The sequence below is a fragment of the Lonchura striata genome, chromosome 3 (assembly GCF_050655825.1).
Source record: "Lonchura striata isolate lonStrDom1 chromosome 3, ASM5065582v1, whole genome shotgun sequence".
In the NCBI taxonomy this organism is placed as follows: domain Eukaryota; kingdom Metazoa; phylum Chordata; class Aves; order Passeriformes; family Estrildidae; genus Lonchura; species Lonchura striata.
The window spans coordinates 6,188,535-6,215,493 of NC_140705.1; the positions used below are offsets into that span (position 1 = coordinate 6,188,535).

At 39.3% G+C, this 26,959-nt stretch overlaps 1 protein-coding gene across 5 annotated transcripts in view; it reads right to left on the reverse strand.

Moving 5' to 3' along the window:
- RCAN2 (regulator of calcineurin 2) overlaps positions 1-26,959 on the reverse strand; it is an 83,278-nt gene that overhangs the window by 22,723 nt on the left and 33,596 nt on the right. The window contains exon 1 of one of the 5 annotated variants that reach the window (XM_021529742.4): positions 18,379-19,695. The exons of the other annotated variants lie outside the window; for them this stretch is intronic. Within the exon in view, the coding sequence (XP_021385417.1) occupies positions 18,379-18,465 (87 nt within the window). The 5' untranslated portion in view covers positions 18,466-19,695. Of the gene's footprint in view, positions 1-18,378; positions 19,696-26,959 lie in introns of those variants that run through there. 5 annotated transcript variants of the gene reach the window in all.

Here is a 26,959-nt window from a genome sequence, read left to right on the forward strand (position 1 = left end):
TATTTCACCTTTCACTGTAGGTAGCTGTAGCTGAAAGTGTGGGATCTTCCTACTCCCTCCTTACAAGTGAGGGAGGGTATTATCTGAATGTTCACCCTGAATATTACTGTATGAATGCTGGTTTGCAGAAACAAACATTTTTGTTGGTTCCTTCTGTTACCAAAGAGAATCTCTCAGTTGGCAACATGAACGGAAAAATGTGTCTTTCCACCTGTCCTTCATCAGGGTACATTTTAAAAGGACATTTCTACATGTGAGACATTTTGAAAGGGGGGAAAACCAGGGAACAGTGGCTATTTTGTCAGGTAATCATAATCACAAAGTACTCTGCAGTGACCTCCTGGTTACTATATTGTGTAAAAGTGTGTCCCTTACCTTGGAACTCAGTATACAGCCCTGCTCATTTCTTCATGACATTGGATTAGAGCATTAAGATAGGGCTGGAATGAGCTTGGGTTTATTTGCATTAAACATGGCAGTAATTAGCATATTCCAAAATAGAACAATTCTGTCAGTACATGAGCAAACCAACTCAGTTTGCTACCCCAGTCTATTCAGTTTGTTGTTCTATGCTTGGCTTTCTCTTGTTTTCAAGAGCGGAAGGTCAGGTAAATTGTGAATCAGAGATGAAATAAAGCAGTAAAGCCAAAAAAAATTTTTAAGGCTGGGCTTAAAGAGGGGGGGGGCATTAAAAAAGTATTAAATCTTGCTCTCTCCAATAAAATGAAGATTGATTTGCCTTCACTACTGCAATCCTGATAAAGGGGAGCATCATACATTTAAGCTTTTCTAAGTAAAGAATGCACAGTTTGTTTTCAGAAGTGATGCTCAATGGCCTCATTGCCCTGCAATTTGCAGTGAACCAACCCTGAACAGGAGCACACTGACCACAAAACACAGCCCTGTCCCATGGCTCACACATCCTGCTGTGTTATCCTTACACACTGGGGCTGTTCACAGGCATCTGCATAGAACTTTTAGATCCTGAAGGATGCAATGAGTGTTCTGCCCTCCACATTGTGCCAAAAACATTCTGACAGCAGAAATACTTGATGTAATGCTTACTGCTTACAGATCTAGTATCTGTACCAGAGAGGGACTTTGAGAAAGTCTAACAGATGTTACACAACGTCGTAAAGACATTTCTAACTCTTCATCTCTCAAAGAGTCCTGATGGCAAAAGTAGGTCAGGAGCTGGAAGAAGTTTGCTGGTCCCACCTCATGTTGGGACTAAGGCAGGAGGAGGCATCCATCCCTCACCATCCCTCCTGCATTACATGCCCATCATGGCATGACAGCACTGTGAACAACTGGTGAACAGAACAACAAAGATGTCCCTCTTGAAAAATCAGCTGAACCAAATAAATTTTCCTTCCAGTCTTCCAGCTCATCAGCACAACAAAAGGTACAGAGATAATATCTGCCCCAAAGCTTAATGGAAATGCATTCACATTTCAGAAGAGGCTGACAAATGTCAGGGGCACAGAATTCTGCTGCGTTGCCTTTTCTGTTTTTAACCAGCTCACATCCCTGTTTACCTCAATGTGACGCACATTCCTCCTGCTTAGCTCCACTGATCTGGAAACCAAAGGCTCCTTCAAGATGAAATAAATTGTTCCTGTGGCAATGCCAAGGGGCTGATTTAATATAGTTTGGAGAGTTCTCAATTCAATTTCACACCCAACGATTGAGCTAAAAGAAAAATCCACACTTTACATTTCTTCTTTATAGGAACACTGTTATTTTACTGTATCATCAGCCACAGCTTTTCTGAGCACACCATATTTGAAGTACTCCAGTTCCAGATGCTGTATGAGCTCCCTGAAATACTGGAAGTGCTCTTTCAAACCAGCTGGCAAAGTGCACATTCTATTACCAGATCCATTAGTTTTAACCTCAGTGCTGGGGAGTGTTATGTAGAGACATCATTCTTTGTTCCCTGAAAAGCTACATTTGATTCCAGTGCTGGCTACCATTATTGTGCAACATCACATAATAGTTGTCTTTTATTTTTTCTCTTTTGCATTATATTTGTCAGTGGGAAAAAAAAATAAAAACCTGAACAGATTTGTGGAAGATTTAATGCATTTGTTTTCCAAATAGCAGCCTAACATTTTGGCTTGAGAATGGTAAAAATAATGCTAAGAACAAAGATGTGAAGAAAATATTGAGACTGTCCTGAAAAAACAGCCTACTTTTGTTTGCTTTAAGATTTCAAATAATAACTGAGTAGATAATATATGTAGTGAACTCCAAGAGGCTCATCTGCATTGGATTTAAGAATGTTCATAGTACAATACCAGCTATCACTTTTGTCTTGTTCCTGTTGTTAAGCCCAACAATTAATTGGTAGCAAAAGGAACAAATTACTGTGTATATTTTTCTAAAGTTCTTATTATGTTAATTTAGCACACAAAATAAGGAAGAAAAACAACCTTAATTAGTTTTTACCAAAAGCTGCTACATTTATATTAATAAGGAAGATTCCAGGAGCAGATCTCTGCAGCAAAACAGTTGGTGCTGAGGACTTTCTGATCAGGTGCCACAGACTGAATGCCCATTAGCAGTTGGAGCATATCAGGCATTCTACTAGAGTGCATCTTCTAGATGAATTTCATCTGAAAGGCATCCAGTTCATGAACTGCTCTGTGATGTGAACAAAAAGCACAGTTAATGACAAGCAACAGGAAAGTTGCCTCATGAAAATGCCCAGCTCAGACTCAAAATGCTAATGTAGACACAAGCCTGTATCCCTCATAAAAATAGTTAGTTGGCACTCCAGGAGAAGAATAAAACAACTCCACAACAAAACTGAAGTGCTAGAGCCAATAATAAATAAGTGACTGGTGGTCAAACCTGTGCACAGAACTAGGACTGAAATTATTTATTATGAGAAGCTGTGTGAAAATGATTCACATTCATAGAATTACAGAATGGTTTGGGTTGCAACACACCTTAAAGCTCACCTAGTTCCAAACCCCTGCCATGAGCAGGGATACCTTCCACTAAGCCAGGCTGCTCCAAGCCCTGTTCCAGCTGGCCTTGGACACTTCCAGGGATGGGGCACCCACAGCTTCTCTGAGCAACCTGTGCCAAGGCCTCGCCACCCTCACATCAAAGAATTTCTTCCTATTAACTGTATAAACTTTGATACAATACAAGCTACATAAATATCCATCTTATTACGACACTATTTGTATTGATCTTTGGCAACTGCAATTTCATGTCCTCAAGCCTTCTGAGGCCACCCCACTGTCCTGTCCCTGTGGTGACACTTGAGGTCAGGACAGACCCACAGTCACAGTGGGAAACCACATGCTCATGGGAAACCATGGGATCAGAACCAGAGTTTTCATCACTCATTTTTAATCACTTTATTTCTACACAATCCCCAACTGGAGTATAGAAACCTCAGCCTCTTAAAAATCTGTTACTGAGGCTGTGTCAGGGTACACCTTTGTTGCTGTGATGCAGAATCAGGACATCAGTGTGCAAAATGCTAAATGCAAGGATGAACTACAATGAAGGCGACACCAAGAGCTGAGAAACTGTGTCTTATTTATACTCTTGGAGATGCAACATTGTAAAACAACCATAAAATGCACACTACTTATTCCCTGACATTGTCAACCCAGTTAAACTGGAAAAATAAACAAGAACAAGCCATGGGACATTTTAAACTAATAAAATGCTTGCATTGCCTGTTCCTGATTTGCTATTTTGCCTACAGTGATCAACATTTATAGCATTTCAGCTGTTCTCATCAGTCATGGGGAATGCTTTCTCCCTCTCCTCTCCTCTAACACTGCAAACTGCACAAATAGGACTAAAAATACAGTTTCAACTTGTCTGGATTTGGAAAGGACACTGACAATTTTGAAAGTGACTATGAAGCAAAAAAACCTGAGCAAATAGAATCTAATATCATGCAGGTCCATAATTGTTACCTAACTGATAAAAAATGGTACAAGGGAAACTCCTGACTCACCAATGCACATCCTCTCATCATCATCCTCGCTCTACTTTCTCTGCAGCCCAGAGACCCCCCCAGTCACAACCAGCAGCACTGTGACCACTGTCTAATGCTCTGCTTGTGCTGTTTGACTGTTCCTTGCTCTTCCCAGTCTGTCCCAACCATCTGTCATTCCCCGTCTTACACTTCATTTGCAAATTACTCGAGCAGGTCTGTTGTCTGTACATCTGAGCAGCTCCTCGGAGCTGCAGCCTCTGAGGCTCTTTGTACAAGGAAGACAAACCAAGGATGGGAATACTTTGCCTCCAGTCAAGTGGCTGAGTGGAGTCTTTAGCAAACCTACATCAACTATAAATAAATGGTGTTTCTGAATTAACGGCATCAACAAAAGCATCAGAAATAAACATGTAGGGAAGTGGTGAAAAGAAAACTAAAGAAAAAATCATCAGTGCGCTGGAAGAGCAGGAAATGTTCTGTTTACAAATGTGAGAAATTGAGGATATTGACATCACATTCATATATATCATGTATGTCTTTGGCTGGACCAAAAATAAGGAGTGCAGGAGGTGAGGGAGAGAATGCTGCCCCTCTTCTGCATCCAGCATTGATGACCCCACTGCAAAAAGGACATGGACCTGATGGAGCAGGTCCAGAGGAGGCCACATGCTCAGAGATATGGAGCACATCTTCTGTAGCTTGCCAGTGAAAATCCATCAATTCTTTATGCATATTTTCTTTTTAACCTAATTTGCTCCTTGTAGTCCTTCCTTCACTAATTGCTTATAAGAGAACAATTGCACCTGATGCATTTATTTGAACAGATTATTTTTCTTTTTTTTTTTTTTTCATTACATAGGATATAGACTTTCCCCACAACAGGAATTGTGCTAAAATGTAAAGACATCAGTATAAATACATAAATAAATAGATAAATAAATATGTATCTATATATATATATAAAATTTCAGTTCAGAAAAAGTAATAACTATAGGTAACAGCTTGTTCCTTCTAAGTTCAAACAGCAGAACTTCCACAGACTAAAATGTTAATGTTCATAAATTGCATTGAAAGAGTTATAAAAGACTGCGAGTTTGTCATTCTCCCACATCCATTGATTTGATGCCCTCAGAGGAGGCTCAAATGAGCTATAATCTGCTGGGTATAATGCCTCTTAATGCTGTTATCAGTCTGAAAAGTTTAACTGTGAATTTGATTTTGCAGATCATGGGAAAAAATGATGGATGGAAAGCATCTGCATAAACAGAGATGATACACTCTTCATGCTGCTTCTAGATTGTCACTGGAACCCCCAGTTCAGCACTCACCTACAAAAAACACTGAAGATGCTTTCCAGTTTGAATAAACTTCAGTGGGAAAAAAAAAATGCTTGAAACATTTTTACACTTGGAGAGGCTGTTTTCTTCCCCATCAGAGGTCCCAGTCTTTAGAGGATGCCAGGATCTCAAGCTGCACAGATGCTGAAATACCAAGGGAACACCACACAATGGTTTACCTGCCTATTAAAAATATTTCAACAGCATATTTTAATTTCCAGTATACACAATGCTAAATTAGCCTCTAGAACTTTACAGTGTTACAGGACCTCATGACATAAAGAATTTAGCACACATCAGAAAACTGGGCTTGTGCAGGCCAGGAAAGAGGATTTGTGTGGACTTAGTAAGCAGATTCCAGCAAGCAGAAAGGCTGAGATGACAGATACAGGCTCTGTACTGGGTACAGAAGGGTAGAAAAATAGCAGAGGTTTCCATCTGACTCAACAGCCATAGTACCATCCACTTCCAGACAGCACAGGGAACTTCAGTCTTAGAGTGATATAATTGTTCTATTAGGCAGATGGAAGTAACCCCAGGGTGAAAAAGCAAATATTCCTGACCAAACTGCTCCCATGTCATTTTTCAACAAATTGGAAAATTTCCAGTTGGCATGATTTCTGTTTAAAAACCAGAATTAGAAAGTAGACTAATCCTATCTTAGAGCTAAAACTAGTACTGCTCTTCATCAAAATAATTTTCATTTCCTGATGTGAAAAATATATCAGTAGCAGCATGATATTAAAAAGATACTGGACTGGGATTATGAAACTGAAGCTGCTGTCCACAGATCCAGAGCAATTGGTGAGAAGAAACAAGCCCAGTGGCTGGCAAGCAGGGTTGTAACAAATGGAGATTTTCTTCTTTTTATGAACAAGTTTTTTACAAATAAGTAGGACACAAAAAATAATCAGTATTCCATAGTTTCTTGCCCTGTGGCACTGTTTCACACTGGCTCTGTTTCTGTTGCATTTGTCCTGCAAATGTTGCCTTGCATTTTCTGTTGCATTTGCCCTGCAGATGCCCTTGTGCCAGTCTGGAACACTGGAGACAAATGTGCAGAACCAGAGAGCATCCAGAGCTGCAAGGGACACAAGGATGACCAAAGTCCAACTCCTGGCCCTGCTCAGGACCCCTCAACAACCCCACCCTGTGCCTCAGAGTGTTTTCCAAACAGCTCTGTCAGCCTTGGGGCTGTGACCATTCCCTGGGGAGCCCACTCACCTCTCTGGGAAATCCCACCTAAGCCTCCCATGACACAGATGCAGACTCAAGGAGTCTGGCTTTGAGGTCAAGGAAATTTTTTTGTGCAAATAGATTCTAAATGACAGGAGAAGAAGTGGGATGCCAAATCTGGTGGAAGCAGTCATTCAAAATAAAGGGAAGCCACCTGTGGAAGTTACATCTTCAGAGATCAGAGGGGGTCCCAGACCACTCAGCTTGATGCATGGACTGTGCCTGTAGCCAGCTGCACATCACTGCACTGCAAAAGCAGCATCAGTTTTAGCCCCAAGAACAGAATTTACAGTTTTGAACTGAAATTGAAATTTCAGTATGGGATATTAGTATTAAATTAAGAATGGCAAATTACCAACTAAAAGTGAATACATTCAAGCTTAGCATAGTCTAGACTTTATCCAAGAGATACTCAAACCAGAAACACAATAGGACTGAACTTGCTACATATAAACTTCAGATTTAATGGAAAACATTAGGGGGGAATAAATCAATGAGAGTACCTTCATATAAGAAAGTGGTCTCAGCTGAAAGAGGTCAGGTTTAGATTGGGTATCAGGAAGAAATTCTTCCCTGAGAGGGTGGTGAGGCCCTGGCACAGGTTGCCCACAGATGCTGTGGCTGCCCCATCCCTGGGAGCACTCAAGACTAGGAGGGACAGGGCTTGGAGCAACCAGGTCTATGGAAGTTGTCCCTGCTGATAACAGGAGGTGGGACTGGATAATCTTTAAGGTCCATTGCAACCCAAAGCAGTCTGTGATTCTCTACTTTTATGATTCTAAAATAAGAGTAATTAGATAGGTACCAACCTGCAGCATTATCATCCACACCTCATTTTGCACACAAGTGTACACTCCCATTATACTATCATTTTACCATACTTATACCAACTACTTATTCCCAAAGTAAATTCCCCTTATCCAAGACCTTTTCCTTATAGAATTGTTAGTGTCCTTTGCTCTGCTTCTATTTCACTATACAATACATAAACTATAAAACTGGATAATAGATAAAGCTTAAGCAGGAATTTTACACTAAGAACATGACATGAAAAAATATTCTATACTGTATTCTAGGATGCAGCATCATTGAGTAAATTCTTGTTTTGTGACTACTACTGTATGCCATACAGTAATATGTATACAGTATGTATACTCCTTCCCAAAAAATATTACTACTTTGGAGTCAGGATTGCAGGCAGCTTGCTTACCTCACTACTGTTTTTCAACAGTGTCAGTCTAATAATTTGCTACAGAAATATGAAGCAGGTAGCTAAACATCTTTCCTCTTTATTCACTTACTAAAAAAAAATCAGGCAAAACCACATCAGCTCCCAAGTCTCTAAAATTTTAAGTATGCTAATAATTTACTTCTGTCTAACATAAGCAGCATACTTATTTCTGCTACAGCCCAGCACTTGGCTTTGCTCCCAGCTGTCTTGATTAATAAGAATTTTTTTTAGCTCCACAACTCTCAGATTCTGGTTCAAGGACTGGCAGCCGCCTGCAGAAAGCTGGCTGGTCATACAGCCCTGCAGTTCCTCTCATGGAATCAGCTGTTTCTAAAGATAAAGGTACTACTTTTCACACATCAGTGGTTTTCTTCTTAGGCTCTGTAAACAAGGTAGCAACATGAAATCTCCTTTCCAGACAAGAAAATGTGCATCTGAAAACTCTTACCAGAGACAAACAGCACAGATGCAACAGCGAACTTGGGCTGGAGCTCCTCTCCTCTAAGGAAAGGCTGAGAGAGTTGGGGCTACTCAGCCTGGAGAAGAAACGGCTTTAGGAGTTCTGAGGTTTATGGCAGCCTTGGGATACTTAAAAAAGATAAGATGGAGAAAGACTTACAAGAAAGACAGAGAGAGACTTCTACCAGGGCCAGTAGTGTCAGACAAGGAACAATGAATTTAAACTAAAGAGGGCAGGTTAAGATTGGACCTCAGGCAGAAATTCTTCCCTGGAAGTGTCCAAGGCCAGGCTGGATGGGGCTTGGAGCAACCTGGGATAGTGGAAGGTGTCCCTGCCCATGGCAGGGCTGCAACAAGATGATATTTGAAGGTCCCTTCTAACCCAATTCATTCAGTGAATTCACATTTGTTTTGCTAACAGAAGAGTGATACTGCTGCTAATTATCCATTGCCATTCACCAGAACTCAAGAGACTTGCATCACACAACTGTTTAGCCATGTGAATGTTTTTATACAGCTGTGATTTTATTTCTTTTTGCACTAAATTTCATCATGTTGTTTAACCAAGGGTTGTTCAGAATTTTAGAATTTTGACCCTGCCCACCAAGTCAATGTCATTCACACTTTTTTTGAGGATCTTCCCTTCTGACTACTGTCATTATTTTTAACCTGCTTGCAGGAAGGAACATGTGAGCTCATCTACTTAAATGACTTCACCATTTGAGAATCAAATGGTTCTGGTTTAGACATTCTGTAAACAACTATGCACTCACCTTATGGAAATTATATTTGGAGTGTAGATTACTTATGGAAATGACTTGAACAGTGTGAAAGCTTTAGTATATACTAACTTTAGTATATACTTGTAATTGTCCAGGGCTTTCTTCTCTCCCCCTTTTTAAACACAAATGTTTGTTGTTTTTTTTTAATCTCCCATCTCAGCAGTCTCTTAATAACCTATGAATTCTTAAAGATAATTTCAAATGGTAAAAAATTATTTCAGCTGCATCCTGAAGCATACTTAGGTAGATTTTAACAGCTCCTGTACGTTTAAATATCTGTCTTACCCCCAAATTTTTAGCAGTTTTTCTCTGCTCTGGCCACTACTAGGGTTGTTTTTACTATTAATTCAGGTAATTATCTGTGTTATTATATAATATAAATGAAATCAGTCCCTCTCCCACATTATGTATCTTACTATTAATGGATTTACACATTGTTTTCCTCCTGATTTTTATACATCACAAGACTTCCCTTGTTCTTATTTAAAACCTCTGATAATGGAAACCTATTTTGTGATTTTGCACACTTGATTTTCACATTATATTTAAATCCTTAAACTGCTCTAAAGCAAAAGGAGTATCTGATCTAGCCCTAACAGTCTCTCATTGTATGTCTCATCCGTCCTTTGCATCAGGATAGATAATCTCCATTATACATTCAAAAGTGCCTCCTTAGCTGCTAATTCTCATGTTCTTCTTGGTCTCTCAGATAATCTTCTTAGGAGACACTATTTACCAGCTCCATAAGGTCAGTGAAAATGACTTTTCAGAAAAATTATTTTCCTCTGACTTCAGACTTTATTTCAAAAGCTAACTTCAAAATAATTTTCACCAACAGTACTTGCCATTATTAATTTCTTCAATTGCTAAAATCTAACCTGAAAATCAAATAAAATTACCTACCTCCATGTGCTAAAAGACCCTGCACCCAGAACAGTCTCATAATTTGATACATGTCTTACTGTATCACCTACTGTTTGGATATTTCCAACAGGTTAAAAATTACTGCTATTTGTTTCTAGTATCATCTACCACAATGAACAAAAACAACACGGGAAAACACAAAATTCATTCTTGAATTCCAGGAGGATGAAACAGAAAGACAGAGCAGGTAGGAATAAAGTATATAAAAAGAGAATATATTTGATTTTTTGGGTAACATTTCCAAATTATTTTCTGTCCCATGTGTGGTGTGCATATGTAGCTTAGTGTAGTTATGTTCAATCGTTTAATTCCTTGTGAGACATTTAACAGCAAAAGGTTTTGAGGAAGGAGCTGAAAGCAGAGTGGCAGCAGCCCAGAGTACCCATTCACAAGGGGATTTTGTTACCTGGAGGTGGGATGGAAGCCTGTGGAAGATGCTTTCAGTACAGCAGAAAGCTGTCAAGATTAATTTAATTACGGTTTCAATGATGCTTAACACCTGCTTGATGAAAGCTTTGTCAAAATCCTCCTTTTTTTAGACTATCAATGGGTTTTTCCAGCATCTTGTATCATCTTCTGCCCTTAAATCATTCTACTACAGCACAAGAAGTCAAAGTCATCTGTTCTCACCTTGGCCTTCCATTATTACTCTTGTTTTCATGAGCTGTCCTTCCATCCCAGCTGCCCTGCTGCTGTCATCCCCACAGACACCAGTCCTGCAACCACCTGCCACAACCTGCCCCAGCCTCCACAGGACTCTTCCCCACCCACTCTTGGTCCTTCCCAACAGACAAACTTCATCAGACTGACTTCCCTTCTCCCAGTCCCCATGCTCCCCTTCCTCATTTTGGCTACCTTTTGAACAACTGATTTCCTCCTCCCTCAGCTCAGAACAGTTCCATCTATGATCTGCCCCTTAGAAATACTTGCTTCTCTTTAAAAAAATCTTATTCTCTGAGGGAGAAAGGCCATTTCTACTGGTAGGTTGCTTTTGGTTTTGTTTTTGTATCAGCAGTAGGAAATAAAACAATAATCCTCCAAACAAAATAAAATATACATCACTCCACCCCCACCAAAACCAACATTTGCTTTGTGGTTAAAACAAATTTTCCAGTTCAGAAAATTCAGAAGTTTTTATTCTTAGTGGTTTAGTCATAGGTTTTCTCTAAGAAATGTGGACAAGTAGCCAAAACTGAATGAACCTTGTCACCGGGCATGAGGATACACAGCAAAGGATGATGAAACTTGAGGATAGTAATGTTTGAGTAAAATCAGCACAGCAAATAAAACAATCATCTCCTTATCTCCTCCATATATGGAATTTCTTTTATTGAGAGAATTACCAGGTATTTAGCCATTATTTGTTCATCTGCCTCACACCAGCATATCTGACCTACATGAATAAAAGGACAAGTGAGACTTCTGCAAAGTGGCTTCTCTCTGGTTGTGCAGCAGAAGTCCTGCTGCATGATTCAGCCCTCTGGACCCCTCAAACTTTTAACAGCAAACATATCCCTCACTATAGCAGATGAAGCAGAGAGATTCTTCTGCAAGTGACAAATTGATCTGCAGAAATTCTCCTGTACAGCTGCCTGTTGCTACTGCTTGGAGCTCAGTAGGTTCATTGGGTTTCTCAGCTCAGGGACTACTATTTCAACAGGTGGAACTACCTGGTGCTGCAAAACTGGAGACTCTTCCATGCTCCTAATAAATATGAAGCCATCCTGTAAGATAAAGTCAGTCTTTCTGTCTGCAGGAATCTAATGCAGATTCTGAAAAGCAGCAAGTTTGGGCTAATTAAAAACAAAACAACAAACACATACACCCCCAACAAAAACAAACCACAAAAACCAGCCAAAATCAGCTACCAACTCAATAAAGCTCCTTGGTCTCTGGAAAATGCCTAGAGCTCAATGACATTTGAAACCGAACATCTAGAGAACATGATTAATAAAAACAAGAATTATGAATTACACCAGCTCTGCATGCCAAATCCAGTTTCCTAATCAGAGAACTTACTTCCTGGTTCCTTAGTTTTCCATCTGTAAATGAGAACACTTGGAACTTTTTACCTATAACATCACCTTGAGGTTTTCCAGCAACTCCAGGTGTACAGAAGAGAAGGTGCCATGGAGAGGCTGCTGCAGCATCCAGCTCTACATGGACCCACCCAGCTGTCCCTGCAAGGACAGCAGAGCCGTTTGCTCCATCACAACTGCTACAACCAAAGGCTTCTCCTTGATTCAGCACCAACAGAAATTCCATGTGGGGACAGCTCAAGGCATCACAATGTTGTGAGATGCTGTGAGAAAGTGGTCTGTGCTTCCAGGAATGGACATGGACAAAGCAGAAATCAGCTGGAATCCTAGGTGGAAATCACAGGCTGGAGCCAAACTCCAAGGTTGCATGTGCTTTTTAGAGGTATTGCCAATACGGAAAAGAAAGGGGAGAATCTGCCCTTTCCCTGGGGGAAATTTTAATTGTGTTGGCCTTTAGAAGGAGAAGTTGCCTATTGAAAATCATGTTAGTGGGGGAAATCTTCAGGAAAGGCTCATGCACACAAGGCTGGTGCCACTATAAATATGTACATGGAAAACACAGTCTTCCAGCAAGTGGCCACTGACTGGAGGCTTTGCTTGGCTGGTTCCTGGTCCTGTGTGTTAGCCAAAAGTTTGACAAACTGTGTTCCAATTTCCTCAGTGTCTTTTTGCCAAGGAAGAATTCTCTGCTCAAGACCACACTGTCATGGTTGTTTGCACTCTAGCATATGATTGGGTAGCATCTTCCAAAGCAAACAGGCTATTGAGCACTTGAATGATCAAAACTGAGTAGATTATTTAAGGCCTCTGGTAGAATCATCCCTAGAAAGGAAGTCCTCTCCAACCACAAAGCATTTATATTAGTCTATGAGCAAAAAAAAAAAAAACACCTAAAAATTACTGAAGATACATAAAAGTTTGAGCAAAAAAATTACCATAAATTAATAAAAAGTTACTAAAGATACATAAAAGGTTGTGCAGACCTCTGCCTCAGAACATGCAACACTGCTCAGTAGCAAATCTTCGTCGTGCTAAGCAGCAGCAAACAGCATCAGTAAAATTTGAGATAAAAGAGTGCACATATAAAGCACCTTTAGAGGAAAATGAGACTGGATCACTCCAGACCTGAAAATAATGTGTCCTTGATAATTTTTCTTTTAGAAGAAGAGAAAGAACTTGGGTACTTTATCTCTCTAGGTTCTTCTGAGAATTTTATTTTAAAATCTTAATAATTTAAGTAATTATTTAATGAAAAATCAGCATCATACATGTATCCATATTACAAGTATGTCAATCTACAGCTGCTCTGATTAATTCTTCAAATTTGCTTAAGAAAATCACCATCTTTTCAGTGCTCCTCACTGGCTGGGCCATTTATCAGTAGAATTCCAAGCTCCATCTTACCTTATTACCTGCCTTGAATTAATTCTACACCTTCTACCAAAGCATTCAAGTTGTTATTTGCTTTCATTTGACAAATTACACATTGTCTAGCTATCCTTGTGAAAAGGAAATAATCTTCATGTGACTTCCAATAGAAAGGAGGATCAGAGAGAATACAAAGCCCTCTGACTTGTTTTGCTGTTCCCTGTTAGCATTAAAAGGGTGAAGAAGGAGAAGCAGAAGCTTTGCCATATTCAGAGGTGTATAAACACCTGCAGCTGCCACCAACCTCTGGTGAAATAGCAACACCCCCTTCTTCTGAGCCAAGGGAAAAGGAAACAAGTGAAGATCAGCCTAAAGAGCATATTATGGCCTTTAGAAGTCTTAACATTCTATCATTTCTTTGGGAACTTCCCTAAAGAGTTCAGCTGCCTTCACATAAGGGTGTTAGAAGGACAGAGACAAAGCTCAGCCTGTGACTGGAACTGGGAGCACCTCAGTATGCAGCAGCACAGGCTGCACAAGCCCCAGCTTTGCTGTCAGTCCCTCTGTGCTGACCCTGAAGCCAAGAGCAGGGTCAGTGTCCTGGAAACAGCACTACAGCATTTGGAAAGCTCCTCTCCATTACTCACTCCAGATCAGCACAGACAGTAAGCAGAGATCAAATGACAAGCAGGTTTATTTCTCCAGCAGAACTCTTAGATCATACAGATTTCACAGACTCAACCGTATCTGCAATTAGAAAGAACTCCCAACTACAGAAAATACCAAGAGAAGGTACAGAGCAGGCCTTTCTAGCCATCAGGGTATTTTTGGCAGTCATGCTGTTGTTTGGTTTCCTCCTTATAGCTCGTCTGTGAAGTCTTATGACTGTGCAACAGACTCTTCCCACGGATCAAGCTCACATGGCTAAGGAGAAGGATGTAAAGGCAGAAACCCAGAAACTCTCCCAGCAAGTCATGCTTCCTGCCACTGGACAGCTGGCACCATCCAGAGGGGCAGCAACACTTCTCCCCCCTTCTCCAGTTTTCTTCACTTGACTCTGGCCTCAGAGCACTTAAACTTTAAACCTCAGAACAACTTTGTCAATGAGCACTTAGACAAGTGGAGAATTGAAATGGAGAGCAAAAACCGCAAGCATCTGGTGTGGTTTTGCCCTTTAGACCTCAGAAATTTAGACTGCTAAACCTCTCACAGGCAACTGCAGGACAGTGACTGAACCTCCAAGCCATCCATCCCAAACAATTCCCAATAGCAGGATGCTCACTGGAGCATCTGAACTGAGTAATAAGTTTACAGATTGACAGAGATCCTGTTCTAATGGGGATTAATCCTCCAAAGTAACAGTCCAAACAGTGAAACTATTCCTACTATTTCCCTTTGCTGCCTGGCTCGTGTACACATTGGGTTTTTTCCCTGTGTTAAGATAATGGTCCCATCCACATTACATTACTGTCTTCAGGATGTGATCCATCTGGATCATGAATATTTCTTCTCTCTTACAGTAGTGCCAAGTTGCCCCAGTCCTATCCTGTTTCTGAATGGAATGGTCTGTGTGAACAAAAATGAGGAGAGAATATGTAGAATCAATAATATAAAAACACATTGCTTAGAGTAAGAAATACAAGTTTAAATTATCTTCCACTGTTTCAGTGATGTCTGGAATTCCTCTATTAGAAATAAACAAGATATTCATTAACTAATTGCTTATGTAACAAAGATCATTACATGAAATTATCATCTAGAGGCACTGAAAGAATCTTAATTAACCAGGTGAACTTCAAAGCAGAACTGCACTTCGTGATTTCTCTGGTTGCCTTCTCAACTCTTCTAGTTCCTGATCTACAGTTAGTAGCATGCTGATTAGCCTGACCCAATTTCTGGACTAGAAAAGACAACTCAAAACAGCAGCTGATCAGAAGTGAAGGGCTTGTTGGATGGGTTTGTGGCTGCCAAACCCACTGTGTCAGTGCTGGGGGCCAGCTGCCACTGACAAGGCACCCATACAAGCCTCTGTCCATCGAAAGGATGAGCAGCTCCAAATGCAGTAACTAAAAAGCTTTACCTTCAGTACTAAATAACTGCTCCCCTGTTCAGAGGCCAAATGGAAACAGAGTGTTTCCAAGCCTGACTGCCAGATGCTAAGAGCATAATGCCTATAGAATAAGGTCTCCTCCAGAGGTGGAAAAGCAGCAATAAGCTGGAGAGCTCCCTCTGCTCCAAGTCCTGTGTTCAAAGCCTGATTTATGTAAGAACTCCCAAACTCTGAGGGACTGAAATGGCAACTTCCAGGAGTCCCCACTGCCACTTGCTGTGAAAACTGCTGCTCCAGAGCCCCAACACTCCAAGCAAGCTCTGCTACTGCAGTCCTGGCAAGCTCCTCAGACTCCCAGCCTGCAGCTGTGGCCAACACATGCTGCAAAGTGCTCTGTGTTGCCAGCATTCTTCTCCCAGGCCTCATGGGAGAACAATGGCTCAGTAACATAGCATCCTTCTCCCAAGCCTCATGGGAGAACAATGGCTCAGTAATACCAGCATCCTTCTCCCAGGCCTCATGTCAGTTCTAAACCTAAACTGAAATTAAACTGAGATATGCTACAAGCATATCCCAAACCCTGAACACAACCCTTACTGACATCAGAGAACTATTCTACGGGACTAACAGCTCATCCTAGCAAATTTCAACAAGCACAACATGTATTCTAAGACCTTCAATCTCTGTTCTGCCACTGAGGGAACATTCCCTTCACACAGGGAGAAGATTCCCTGCAATAAAACCTTCTGTTGGAGAAGTGACAATAGCCCGGACTTCAGTTGTCAATGCTACCTGTGCCTTCAGCCTGACCCACAAAAGTTCAGGGTAGGTGAAGAAGACAGGAATTCTGCACTTGCTTTTGTTCTTCAACTTCCACACCCATCTTTTCTCACTTTCACCAAAAAAACTCACTTTGAAGTGAACCCTTTTGCAAAAAAAAAAAAAAAAAAAGCCATATTGGTATTTTTCCCTGCGATTCTCCTGGAAGTGAGCAAAGAGCAGTAGGTATCTTAGGTATCTCCAGCTTTACATTAACAGCAGTAGTGAAACTTTCACAAAGGGGTGCCCACACTGCAGGCTGCTGCATGGGGAGCCCAGGGATGAGCACAGAGCTGGCCACAGCCTTCACAACAGAGTTTGGGGACAGCCCAGTGGGAAGGAGCTGCAGTGAGCTGTGGGTCACGGAGCACACGCTGCTCACAGCCTCTAAGCCAGGCAACTTCGAAGCAGACTTTGCATTTCTAAGCTGCAGTGCAATCTGCAGTGCAGTCCCCACTGTAAATATACCCAAAGACTTTGCAATCAACACTTTAATTCAAACATAAGAGGGGAAAAAAGCAAAATAGGGCAGTTTTAACCAAAGCAAACAAGGTACAGAAAGTCCAAGTAACACAAAAGGGTTATAATTCCTGTAATGTCTCTGTAACCCTTTTGTTCCTGGCCCACACGCTATAGATGCTGCAGCTTAAATCAGGCTAATCTTAATCTTACCCAAATCACTGGTATGCTTTCTGATTATTTATGTTAGTCAAAATTTTGCTTTTGCATTGCTACTGACATGAGTAGCATGAAGATACAAGACGCTCACTACAACTTTAATTTCTTGCATGGTGTTACATCAAACACGGACCAGACACAAAAAGACCCAGGTACAAAATTATATCAATGCAGGTGTAAATCTTACATGTTAAAAGAAAATGCTCTCAAGTAGAAAAAAAAAAAAAGAGAAAAAGAAGAAAAAAATAAAAAATGAATAACCAGATAAACATTTTACTACTTCAAAATAATACAAGAAACATGTCCCAATTCAGGCAAGACTCCTCACCTGAATGATTCCTCTGAATTACTCACTTCTTCAGCTATAAATTCACTATTAAACTGTTAGGAAAAAGCTTCTTAAATTAAGAAGAATATTTTGATACCAACAAAAAACCATCTGTATAAAGTATAAATGATCTCACACAGTAACAGACTAACAGGCAAATAAAAATCCTCAGAGTCTCTTGCAAATCAAAGTAGCTTCATTTCCAGTGGCTTCAGTGTTTGACTCAGAACCAAACAGAACAGAGGTTCAAAATTTGACCTCCAATTTGTAAATCCTTTTTACCCTGTTGCAGTCTTTCAATACTAAGAACCATCAGATTAGAAACTAATTTTGTCAGTACCTTTGTCCTTTATAAACTGCTGAATAACACTGTATTACATCTATGAGCTCTTTCAGATGATCTGTGAAACGCATACTTAGAATTCCTCTTTCAAACTTAATTCACAGTGATTTTCTTGTAGTATTATGAGAATAAATGAAAAAAGATAATTGATTTCAACAGTAAGCAATTTCACACAATGACTTTTCTACAGCAGTTGTCTAATTAAGAGACTATGAGCCCTGAATATCAAGCCTTAAATTTAAGCATTGTTTTCCAGGTATGCATATGATATGCAAGATGCATAACTTTTTGTGTTCTGTTACACTGCAGATGCACAAAGATACTTAATACAAACTTTTAGCCCTTCACAAAAAATTTATGTTTGCATATTTGATTTGAATATGAAGGAAAGAAACAGCTACTGGTCAACTGAGTAAAGATATCTGAAGGTTATCAACATCAATAAATAACATTTGTGGCAAGGCTGATCTAAAAAGTGACACTGGACTAAAAATAACTTGACAAAATTAAAAATGAAATATTTTTTTATCAATATGAAACATGCATATGCACAGATGTCAGTTATATAACCCACTTCTTACATCATTAAAGAGTAAACACCAGACTATTCTTTCAGCTTATCAAAACACAGCAAAAAGCAGGCACATTTGCTTTGATATATTTCTCTCCACTAATTAACAGATTTTTTTAAACTGCGTTTCTTTTACCACTGCAGCAGAATCTCATCTGCCCCTTATTGTCAATTGCTACATACAAATGCCTCTTGCTCCCAAAGGCTTTTCTAAGAAGCAACAAAAGAATTGCAGGCGCATACCTTAACCTCTTGGCTGGCAAAAACCTCCACATCAACCCCACAGGCAACCAGAGTGGAAACATCACAGTCCATGCTACGGGCTGGCATCCCCTGCCTCTGTACACAGAGTTAGGCAAGCTCAGAGTCACAAACGATGGAAGAAAACAACAAAAGAATAATAATAATAAAAAAAAATCTTCAGTACTGCAATTGAACAGTCCAAGATTCAGTTTCAGCGCTGGCAATGCCTGCAAGCCTGCACACGAGCTCTGTGCACTTACAGCGAGTTGCTGGTTGCCTGTCCCCCGTACACCCACCAACTGAGCAGGCACAGCATAGTAACAGCGCTATTCCATCTCTCATGGCAATGACATCACCACAAAGACTGACACAAGCTAAATCTGTTTTTTCAACCCTTTTATCTCTAGGCAGCACAGTGGATCAAATTGAACATGATTATGTGCTAAATCTGAACTCGGACTAAATCAATTCAAGCAGCGTTCACTGTCAACTGAGTCATAGCTGTTGTTTCAGCTGAGTGCTTATGGTGGCAAAAAAAAAAAAAAATAAAAGAGATCGCCTGACACTGAAAGCTCCACTCCGAGTAAATTAACCCGCCTTTTAAAGCCACTAATCTCAAGGTAAGATTTGTTACTTTACTATACTTGAAAATCTACAGCAGAGCACTGATAAAAAACCCCTCAAATCAACAAAATCTCAGCACTCTGCTTTTAATAGCTCTAAATCTTCTTTTTTTAATAAAGCACACTCTACAACCCCACACATGGGATTAGAGAACATCTTGTCCTGTCATCAACAGTGATCAACACACTGCAAATTTGATGCCAGTGCTTTGCATCCACGTTGCACTGTGACTCATCCCTAGGAAGATCAGAGGCATGTCTGTGTGCAGATTGGAAGTCAATACCCCTTCAAAGAACAGAACATGAAAATTTCCTTGAAATTAGGACTTCACACTAGGCAAACTTTACACCATTCATCCTAAGGGTTAACCCTTCACAAATAGAACTGAGTTCAACAAAAGAAACAAGTAGAAATGAAGATGCTTTACACCTGCTGACTCAGTGATCTGTTTATTTATTATTTTTTTAATGGTAGAAATAAAATATCTACAAGTCTGAGACTTCTGAAGTGATCTTTATCCCAGACTGGCACCATTATTTTTCCTCTACTATTTCATTTTTGTGATTCAAAAATTACTATTAATTGTTGTAGGCCTAGAATTGGCATTTATGGATACATCTGATTAATAAGGAGAATGAAATATTTAACTACTGGTATGAACCTAGAAGTAGCTTATGGCTCAGTGTAAGAGACTGTTCTGCTTACCTCCACTTACTCACAGATAAACTCCTAATTATACTAACATTAGGTGTTAGGAAGAAATTCTTTACTGTAACAGGGCAGAGACATTAGATGCTGAGACAAATAAGCCAATATCACTTACCAGAAAATTCTTTTTCAAGTTCTATTGAATAATTTTCCCACTTTTCAACTTGCATTTACAGCAACCTCCCCAGCGGTAATCACAAACTAAGATCCACAGCCAGGACAAAAACCTATCCCACCAGTAAATATTTTACAAACCCAGACCAATACAGACCAACAGAAATGGATAGGGCAGAAGAAGGCAGAAAATGAATTGTCACAAATATCAATTTCTTTTTGCACTGGTCACTTAATCACTGTCAAGATTTCTCATAAACCACAGGAAACCACTTTTTAGAAAGAATTTGAAGTTAACATTTTTGTGAGTGTTTATCGGACCTTTTATTCATACATTTGAATATAATATGTATGTGCTAACAGAGAAAAAAAATCCATAAAGGCCTGATTGAGGTTGTAGGCAGACAGCAATGGAAAAATCAAGGCATCAGAAAAGTGAGAAGCCAGTAAGTGCTACCAAAGAGCTGGAAGGAAACCCTGAAAGCAAAGATGAGTCATGTGTCTGAGTCTTATGAAAGTTTTAACAGTGATGGACCAACAGGATGAAAACAAAACAAGCATTTGGGAAAGGAAAATATCAAGAACCAGATGATGATGGTCTCTAAGGTCCATAAAGGCATCCAGAGTGAGGGTGATGGCTGGCCTGAGTGTGGTTCCACAACAGTGATGGAAAAAAGATCTTACATTATAGAGCTACACTGGATAGTTCTGGAATTATTTTTTTCCCCTTCTTGTTCTTTAAAAACTGTCACCTCTCAATTTCAATAGCCTTTATCTTCTTATGAAAACTGGCACCTGATGTGCAAACTGACCTGTTCCACTTCAAGATTATTCCTGCACTTCCACTGTTCATCTCCTTTCAAAGGAGAATCACTGCAATTTTCCCACTCAATCTGAATAAGGAGACCTTACTGAGATCACAATTACTTTCATTTCTTGCTTTTTCTTGCCTATTCCAAAGTATAACTTAATTTTTCCCCTTAAAAATCACTCTAGCTCACTAGGGCATTTTAGTGAGCTGTTTACAAAGATAACCTAGTTGGTTTTGCCTCTTGAAAACAAAGATTACCTAACAGAAGTCTACAAAGCTTTTGAGTACCCCAGCTAATATATGTCATATTCTATTTGTCAGTGCTCACTTCTCAGCTGAAATCAAGACATTCCTATGTGAATGGTTTTTTTTCAGGGTACTCCACAATTCCTTGTAGTCTCACCTAATGTTAATGAAAAATTTATTATTGAACGCTTTAAAATTGGTTAATATTGACTTATTTCTCCAGTTCAGGAGACTTCCTTTTCATCCAAATTTAAAGAAAAAAGCATTTCAATTTCTTTCAAAAGATTTCTTAACTCTGTCTCTAGATGGTCTTGCTAATTTCAGTTCACCAAATTCCCAATAAAAAATGAAGCCATGTTTCATGAATATTTTAAAGTATTATATTTAATAAATAGAAGTTGATATAGACAGAGCTGCACTTCAGCATTGTACTGATACTCCTTCAGTATCACAAACTGGTTCCACAATGTAACTCTACTTCCATCCCTCACCAACTTTATATGGAGTTTAAGACCATGACCATAAATTCTGAGAACAGAAAGTGGAGAGTTTTCAACAGTTATTCAGAAGCTTCTTGATGTGTTTCAGTGTTTTTCCATAGCAAGAGTTGTGCATGGAATTCAAGGGGCACTACTCACTACTGGAATATCTCAGGAGGCTGAATTTAGGAGTAGTTGAGGCTCATTTGTAAAATCAGGCTGAGCATGGAAATAACAAGTTTTCACAGTTACATGCATAGGCATCAGACAGGTTCTAGAATTCAGAGCAATATTCCAGGTTATGGTTCCTTCACAAGCACCACAGTAACCTCATAGCATCACTAGACTCTGATGATTAACACCTGATTATCAGGTCTTATATTTTCATCAGATTTTATATTTGCATTTCCTCAACCAGAAGGAAAATAAAAGCCATGCCATTCCAGCCAGGAATCTTCCTTTCTCCATCTGTACAGTTCCTGAGACAACACAGCCTTTACTCCTGTGTACAGAGTTGTTTTCCTCCTGTGGTTCCAGCTGTGTCTCAGCTCAACACATATGAGCAGCACCACAGATTTAAGATTTTCAAGCTCAACTCTCAAGTCATTAAAACAACTGCTGCAAAATTTTGACCCTCCTTTTGCAAGCAAACTACTACTGACTTAGCCTTAGGGCAACTTCACTGGCTCTGGACCTCACAATAACATCAACCACGTGGTAACCGAAACCAGCAGCTAAATTCAGATTTTGACTTTTTTGTTCTGTGGATGAAGCTTGTGCTTGTTACCACTGGCACTAGAGGGGTTATTTCTGTAGCAGCTCTGCTTGCAGGTGCAAACCTTACTAGGTCAACGTGTAAATCCCAAAAAATAAAAATGAGGCCTCCATCAATGACCCTTTGGGGGCTGAATGGAGCACTGGGAATGGATTCACATTATGGCTGAAGTGCTTCTAATGATGTGCATCTCTATTGATCTTGTTCAGCCTACCACACAAGTAAACAGCATTTAAACCATGCTCTTACCTATCAGTAGGAATACACTTTTACAAATATAATCTCATTTTTAGCGGAATTATAAATGATATATACTTTCAAAGCCACAGAAAAATTTAGAAAAGTATGAGACAATCCTGAAAAAAAGAATCCAGAAAGATAGTTCTTCCAATTTCTTTGTCTACAGCAGAAGATAAAAAAGGCCAACCACAAATATTCTTCAGGAGAAAAGTCAGCTCCTTCAAAGAGGTGTTTCACAAGGACATCAAGAAAATAGAACACTGAAGATTGGGCAAGGTTCAGCTCATCCACAGAAATAATTTTTTTTTCTCATGACAGTGAACATTGGCTTGTGCTAAGGTCAATTACCCCCAAAACAATGGAAGCAACAGACAAATCCAGCCAGAGGAACATGCTAGCAAACAGAACGGCCATCAAACTGCTTAGAAATGTATATTTTAAATAGAATATTTAACTACCATTGCAGTAAATAAGGAACACTGAACTATCCAACAGCTACAAACCCACTGATTTTCCCACAATGAGTCTGACACCCAAACTAAAGCTTCTACAAATCCCAAAGTGGCATCACTTGTGGGCAAAGAAAAGGACTCCAATAAACCCCTTCTCAAAATAAATAATCATTCCTATGAAGACTTTCAAAGACACAGAATCTTGACTGGACAATAAAAGTTAAATTAAATTTAGAATGATCCTAAATCAGTAAGTTCCTCATATATGCAGAGACTTTTGATTTTAGAAAATGCTTTGGCTGGCTTTGCTTTCAGGAAAGGTAGCCTTTCTGTATTTTAAATGATATTTTGCATTTCTGTAGGCAATAATTTTCTGTTAGTCATGCTTCTAAGTCTCGGGATCTGAGGGCCTCCAAGAAAATAAAACAAATCATCAGCATTATGAAGGATTTCTTCCTCTTTAATAAAGTTAATACCAAACAACTCAAAGGCCTGCACATGATGGGAGAATACTTCAGTGACTGCATAAACAACTGTGTCAGTCAGGCAGCATCACTGCTGTCTCATTCAGCTACACAAGCTGCAACTGTGAGTCAGAGCTGCTCAATTATTTTAACGTGGCTGTACCATTCATAGTCCTTCGCTTCCAACTAAATTCAGGGAGGTGTGAGGGGGTGGAAATCTGTGCGTGTGTCTTCTGTCAACTCAGAATGGTTACAAATCCTTTCCTGTGCCAGATCCACAAAGGAAAACAACTGTTATGGTCCCAAATTGCAAACTTCTCTGGTAAAATAAACTGCTGCAGTTCAGGAGTCAAGACATCCTTGATTCGTCTGGTGAACCCATGAACACCTACAGAATACATAACACACACATGAATCCCTAGCAACAGAAGATCATAACCCTGCAGTGTAAGCTGAATTTCTTTTCAGCCTTGCTACACAGGATCATTGATAAATTGCATAGATTTCAAATTAAGAGAACAAAACATAGATCCCCACATGCTGGTGCACACATTGCCAGTATAAGCAACAGATTTGGGAATTCATTTCATAGCTCTAGCATGGATAGCTAATGCAATGGGAGATGCCTAAGGGTATCCAAGACACACATACAGGCTTGACAGACATGATCCAGGACCTCTGGAATATCTCCCTCCTCTGAACCATCAGCCAGAGGCCCCAAGAGGTTCTTTAAGATATTTAAATTAGAACTTATTATTTGGGCAACTGTTCAAGGCACTCCATAGATTATTAGAGTGGGATTTTGCTGATCAATCACTTGCTGTGTAGTTTAGGATGGACTGAATTTCTCTCCAACCTCTGACTGCTAATGAGATTTTCAGCAACTACAACAGAAACATAAGCATCTAGCACATATGTACAAGCTGATGCTGTAATTTAAGTGCTAATCTATAATTGAATCCTACACATTAAGTTATCACTGTTAATCAATTTCTCCAACAGCAGGATAGGAATGGGGATACCTGCTCTGTCAATGCATCCAATATTAACAAGCACATGTAAAACATATTTTTTATGCTGTTTTTAATTTTGTAAAAGTAATAATGACTGAAGACTACAAAACAGGTGAAGTCCTTACATATGTTTATTCTTGCAGTACTTGAAAACAGAATTAAAACCAGGTCCTATAAGGATTCTGTATGAGATTCACACACACAGAGGATGCCAGGCCAGTGCTCTGACAGCTGTAGGAAACTGAAATCCCAAGCATCTCCCTCAGTTCCCAGTGGGAAGATGGAGGTGCTCAGGGGCTGTCACAGGAGTAAGACACTGAAGAAATGGATTCAATTCTTCACAACAACTAACTTTGTGACCTTGGATGAAGAACATGCAGGAGCACACATTCAGAAATAGCTCAGAGCTTTGTGTTTTATTTAGATTTTAAGTGTAATCTCGCCAGGACAAGGACTCTCCATTATTATTTGCTATTTTAATGGATGATGCCAGTTGGAATTGGTCTATAATGCTCCTGCCTAAAACTGTGATTTGCAGTTATCCACAAGCTCTGTTAACAGCTTCAAAATGTATTTTAAAATAATTTCCATTTACCTTTACTTGTCTCAGACTAGCAAGGGTATTTAACATGTCTGTATGTTTTCCTTGTCATTTCAGATGCTTCATCACAGCAAAATGCCCTTGAAAGAAGAGCCTGGAATACCAATGCTCACTGCTGAGAGAGAGACCAACCTTATCTCTCAACTGCAGCTCTGCACAGGACACGCAGGTGAGAGATTTAATGGCTGTGGTGAGAGAAAACAGCCTTTACTGCCAAGCCAGCAAAAGCAGCCCAGTTCAAAGGGGAAAAAAAAAAAAAAGAGAGAGAAAAAAGCCCACTGTCAAACAGCATGCAGTCAGACAGCAAATAATGAAGCAATGCATAATAAATTTCCTATGTAATTGCTATTTTATCCTGATATTATAGGGTGGGATTTATTTTACTGTAACACTTTAAAAGAAATAGTCTCTTCTGTTAATCCTCAGATTAAACTGCAGACAAAAAAAGGGTGTTGATACTTAAAATTTGCCATATACAAATATTACTTCTTGTCTTTGCTACAGGTGACTCTACTGTCTAAATCCTCTGCTATTACTGTTTTATTTATGTTCAAAAGACAGATGGAGATTAGATACAATGAGACCTAAAAGTCTAAAAGTCAGATATAAAGATTCCAATGGCTCTAAAGTGAAATAAGAATACTGTTAAGGAAGATTTTTTTCCCTGAATATGTGAACATGATGATCAGGAAAAAAAAAAAAAAAAAAAAAAAAAAAAAAAAAAAAAAATCTGAGTAATTCTAAGATACCAGTGCACTTGTACTTACAAAATGGATTTATCCTAGTTTCTCCTTATAAGATAGATTTAATTGATTTCACAAACAGAAGAAAGAGACCATGATGGGCCATTTCAGAACCTGTATCTTATTTGAAGACAGATCAGATTTAGTTTCCCCTTTTTCCTCTCCCTAAAACCCACAGTTATTTTCCTAACTAAAACTCAAGAAACAGTCTTCCATTGACCCAGCCCAAGAAAGGACCAGAACCAGTTCTGTTCCTATGTTTTGAACTCTCAGTTTATTCAGTATCTCCATATTTTTATGAAGCATGATACAGCTCTAAAGAGATATCAACAAAAATAAAACAATTTAAAAATTGAAGCATAAATAGTTCCTATACAGGCATTTCATATATGAGGTATCAGTGTGGTTTCAGAAGGTATTTAAAACAGTTCCAAACCATTTAGTTATTCTATAATGTTGGTCCACACTCTTATATAAAAGAGCTTGACAGTGCATTGTCAATATTAAATTGACAGTAATTAAATAGCAAATACATTAAAGTACAAATGAGTGACAGAAAATTGATCTTATTTCAAAGCAACTGATCTATATTTAAACAGTCAGCTGCCTTCTGAAGCATGGAGCTTCAAACAATGAGCTCAGATGCATGATATTCCCCAAACCAAAGCATCTTTCAGTAGTAGAACATTTCTATACAAAAATTCGAACTCATTCTACTTTTGATAGGAAAGTAGAAAAGGAAAAAAAAGTTTAGGAAGGCCAAAGGCACAAGGGGGAGAACCCAAATATTGGGTCCAACTAACCTACAGCAAGTTCAGTTGTTACTTTAGAATAGGGTTTATTTGTAGGTTGTTTGCTTGGGGTTTTGTTTGTTTGTTCATTTTACTTCAAGTAATTCAGTTTTAATCAGAAGCCCCTGTCAAAACTGGAGAAATCAGAAATAACTGTTTCTGTGAAGTTTCTTGTTTTCTTAGAAACAAGATTTTCTCATTCTCTACCTTTTTATTCTTCCATAGCTTCTTAGACTCTAGTTGCTTTGCACCTATGCAAGCCCAGCTTATGAACTTGTTTAACTTTGGGAATATGCTGGTTAATTTTTCTGTAGATTGCACATTAAGTGGCTACGCATATTTGGGGCCTAGAACTGATCCCTAAACCACACCTGCAGTTACTCCAGGTAACTAAGTCTATCAGGAATACTTTAAGTTTTGAGACCCAGTAGCATGCAACAGTCCACATCTGTCCAGGTACTGTGGGCCATGTTTAAGGTCTTGTAGTTGCCTGCGCTCCCAGCCATGCTTTATCAATCAA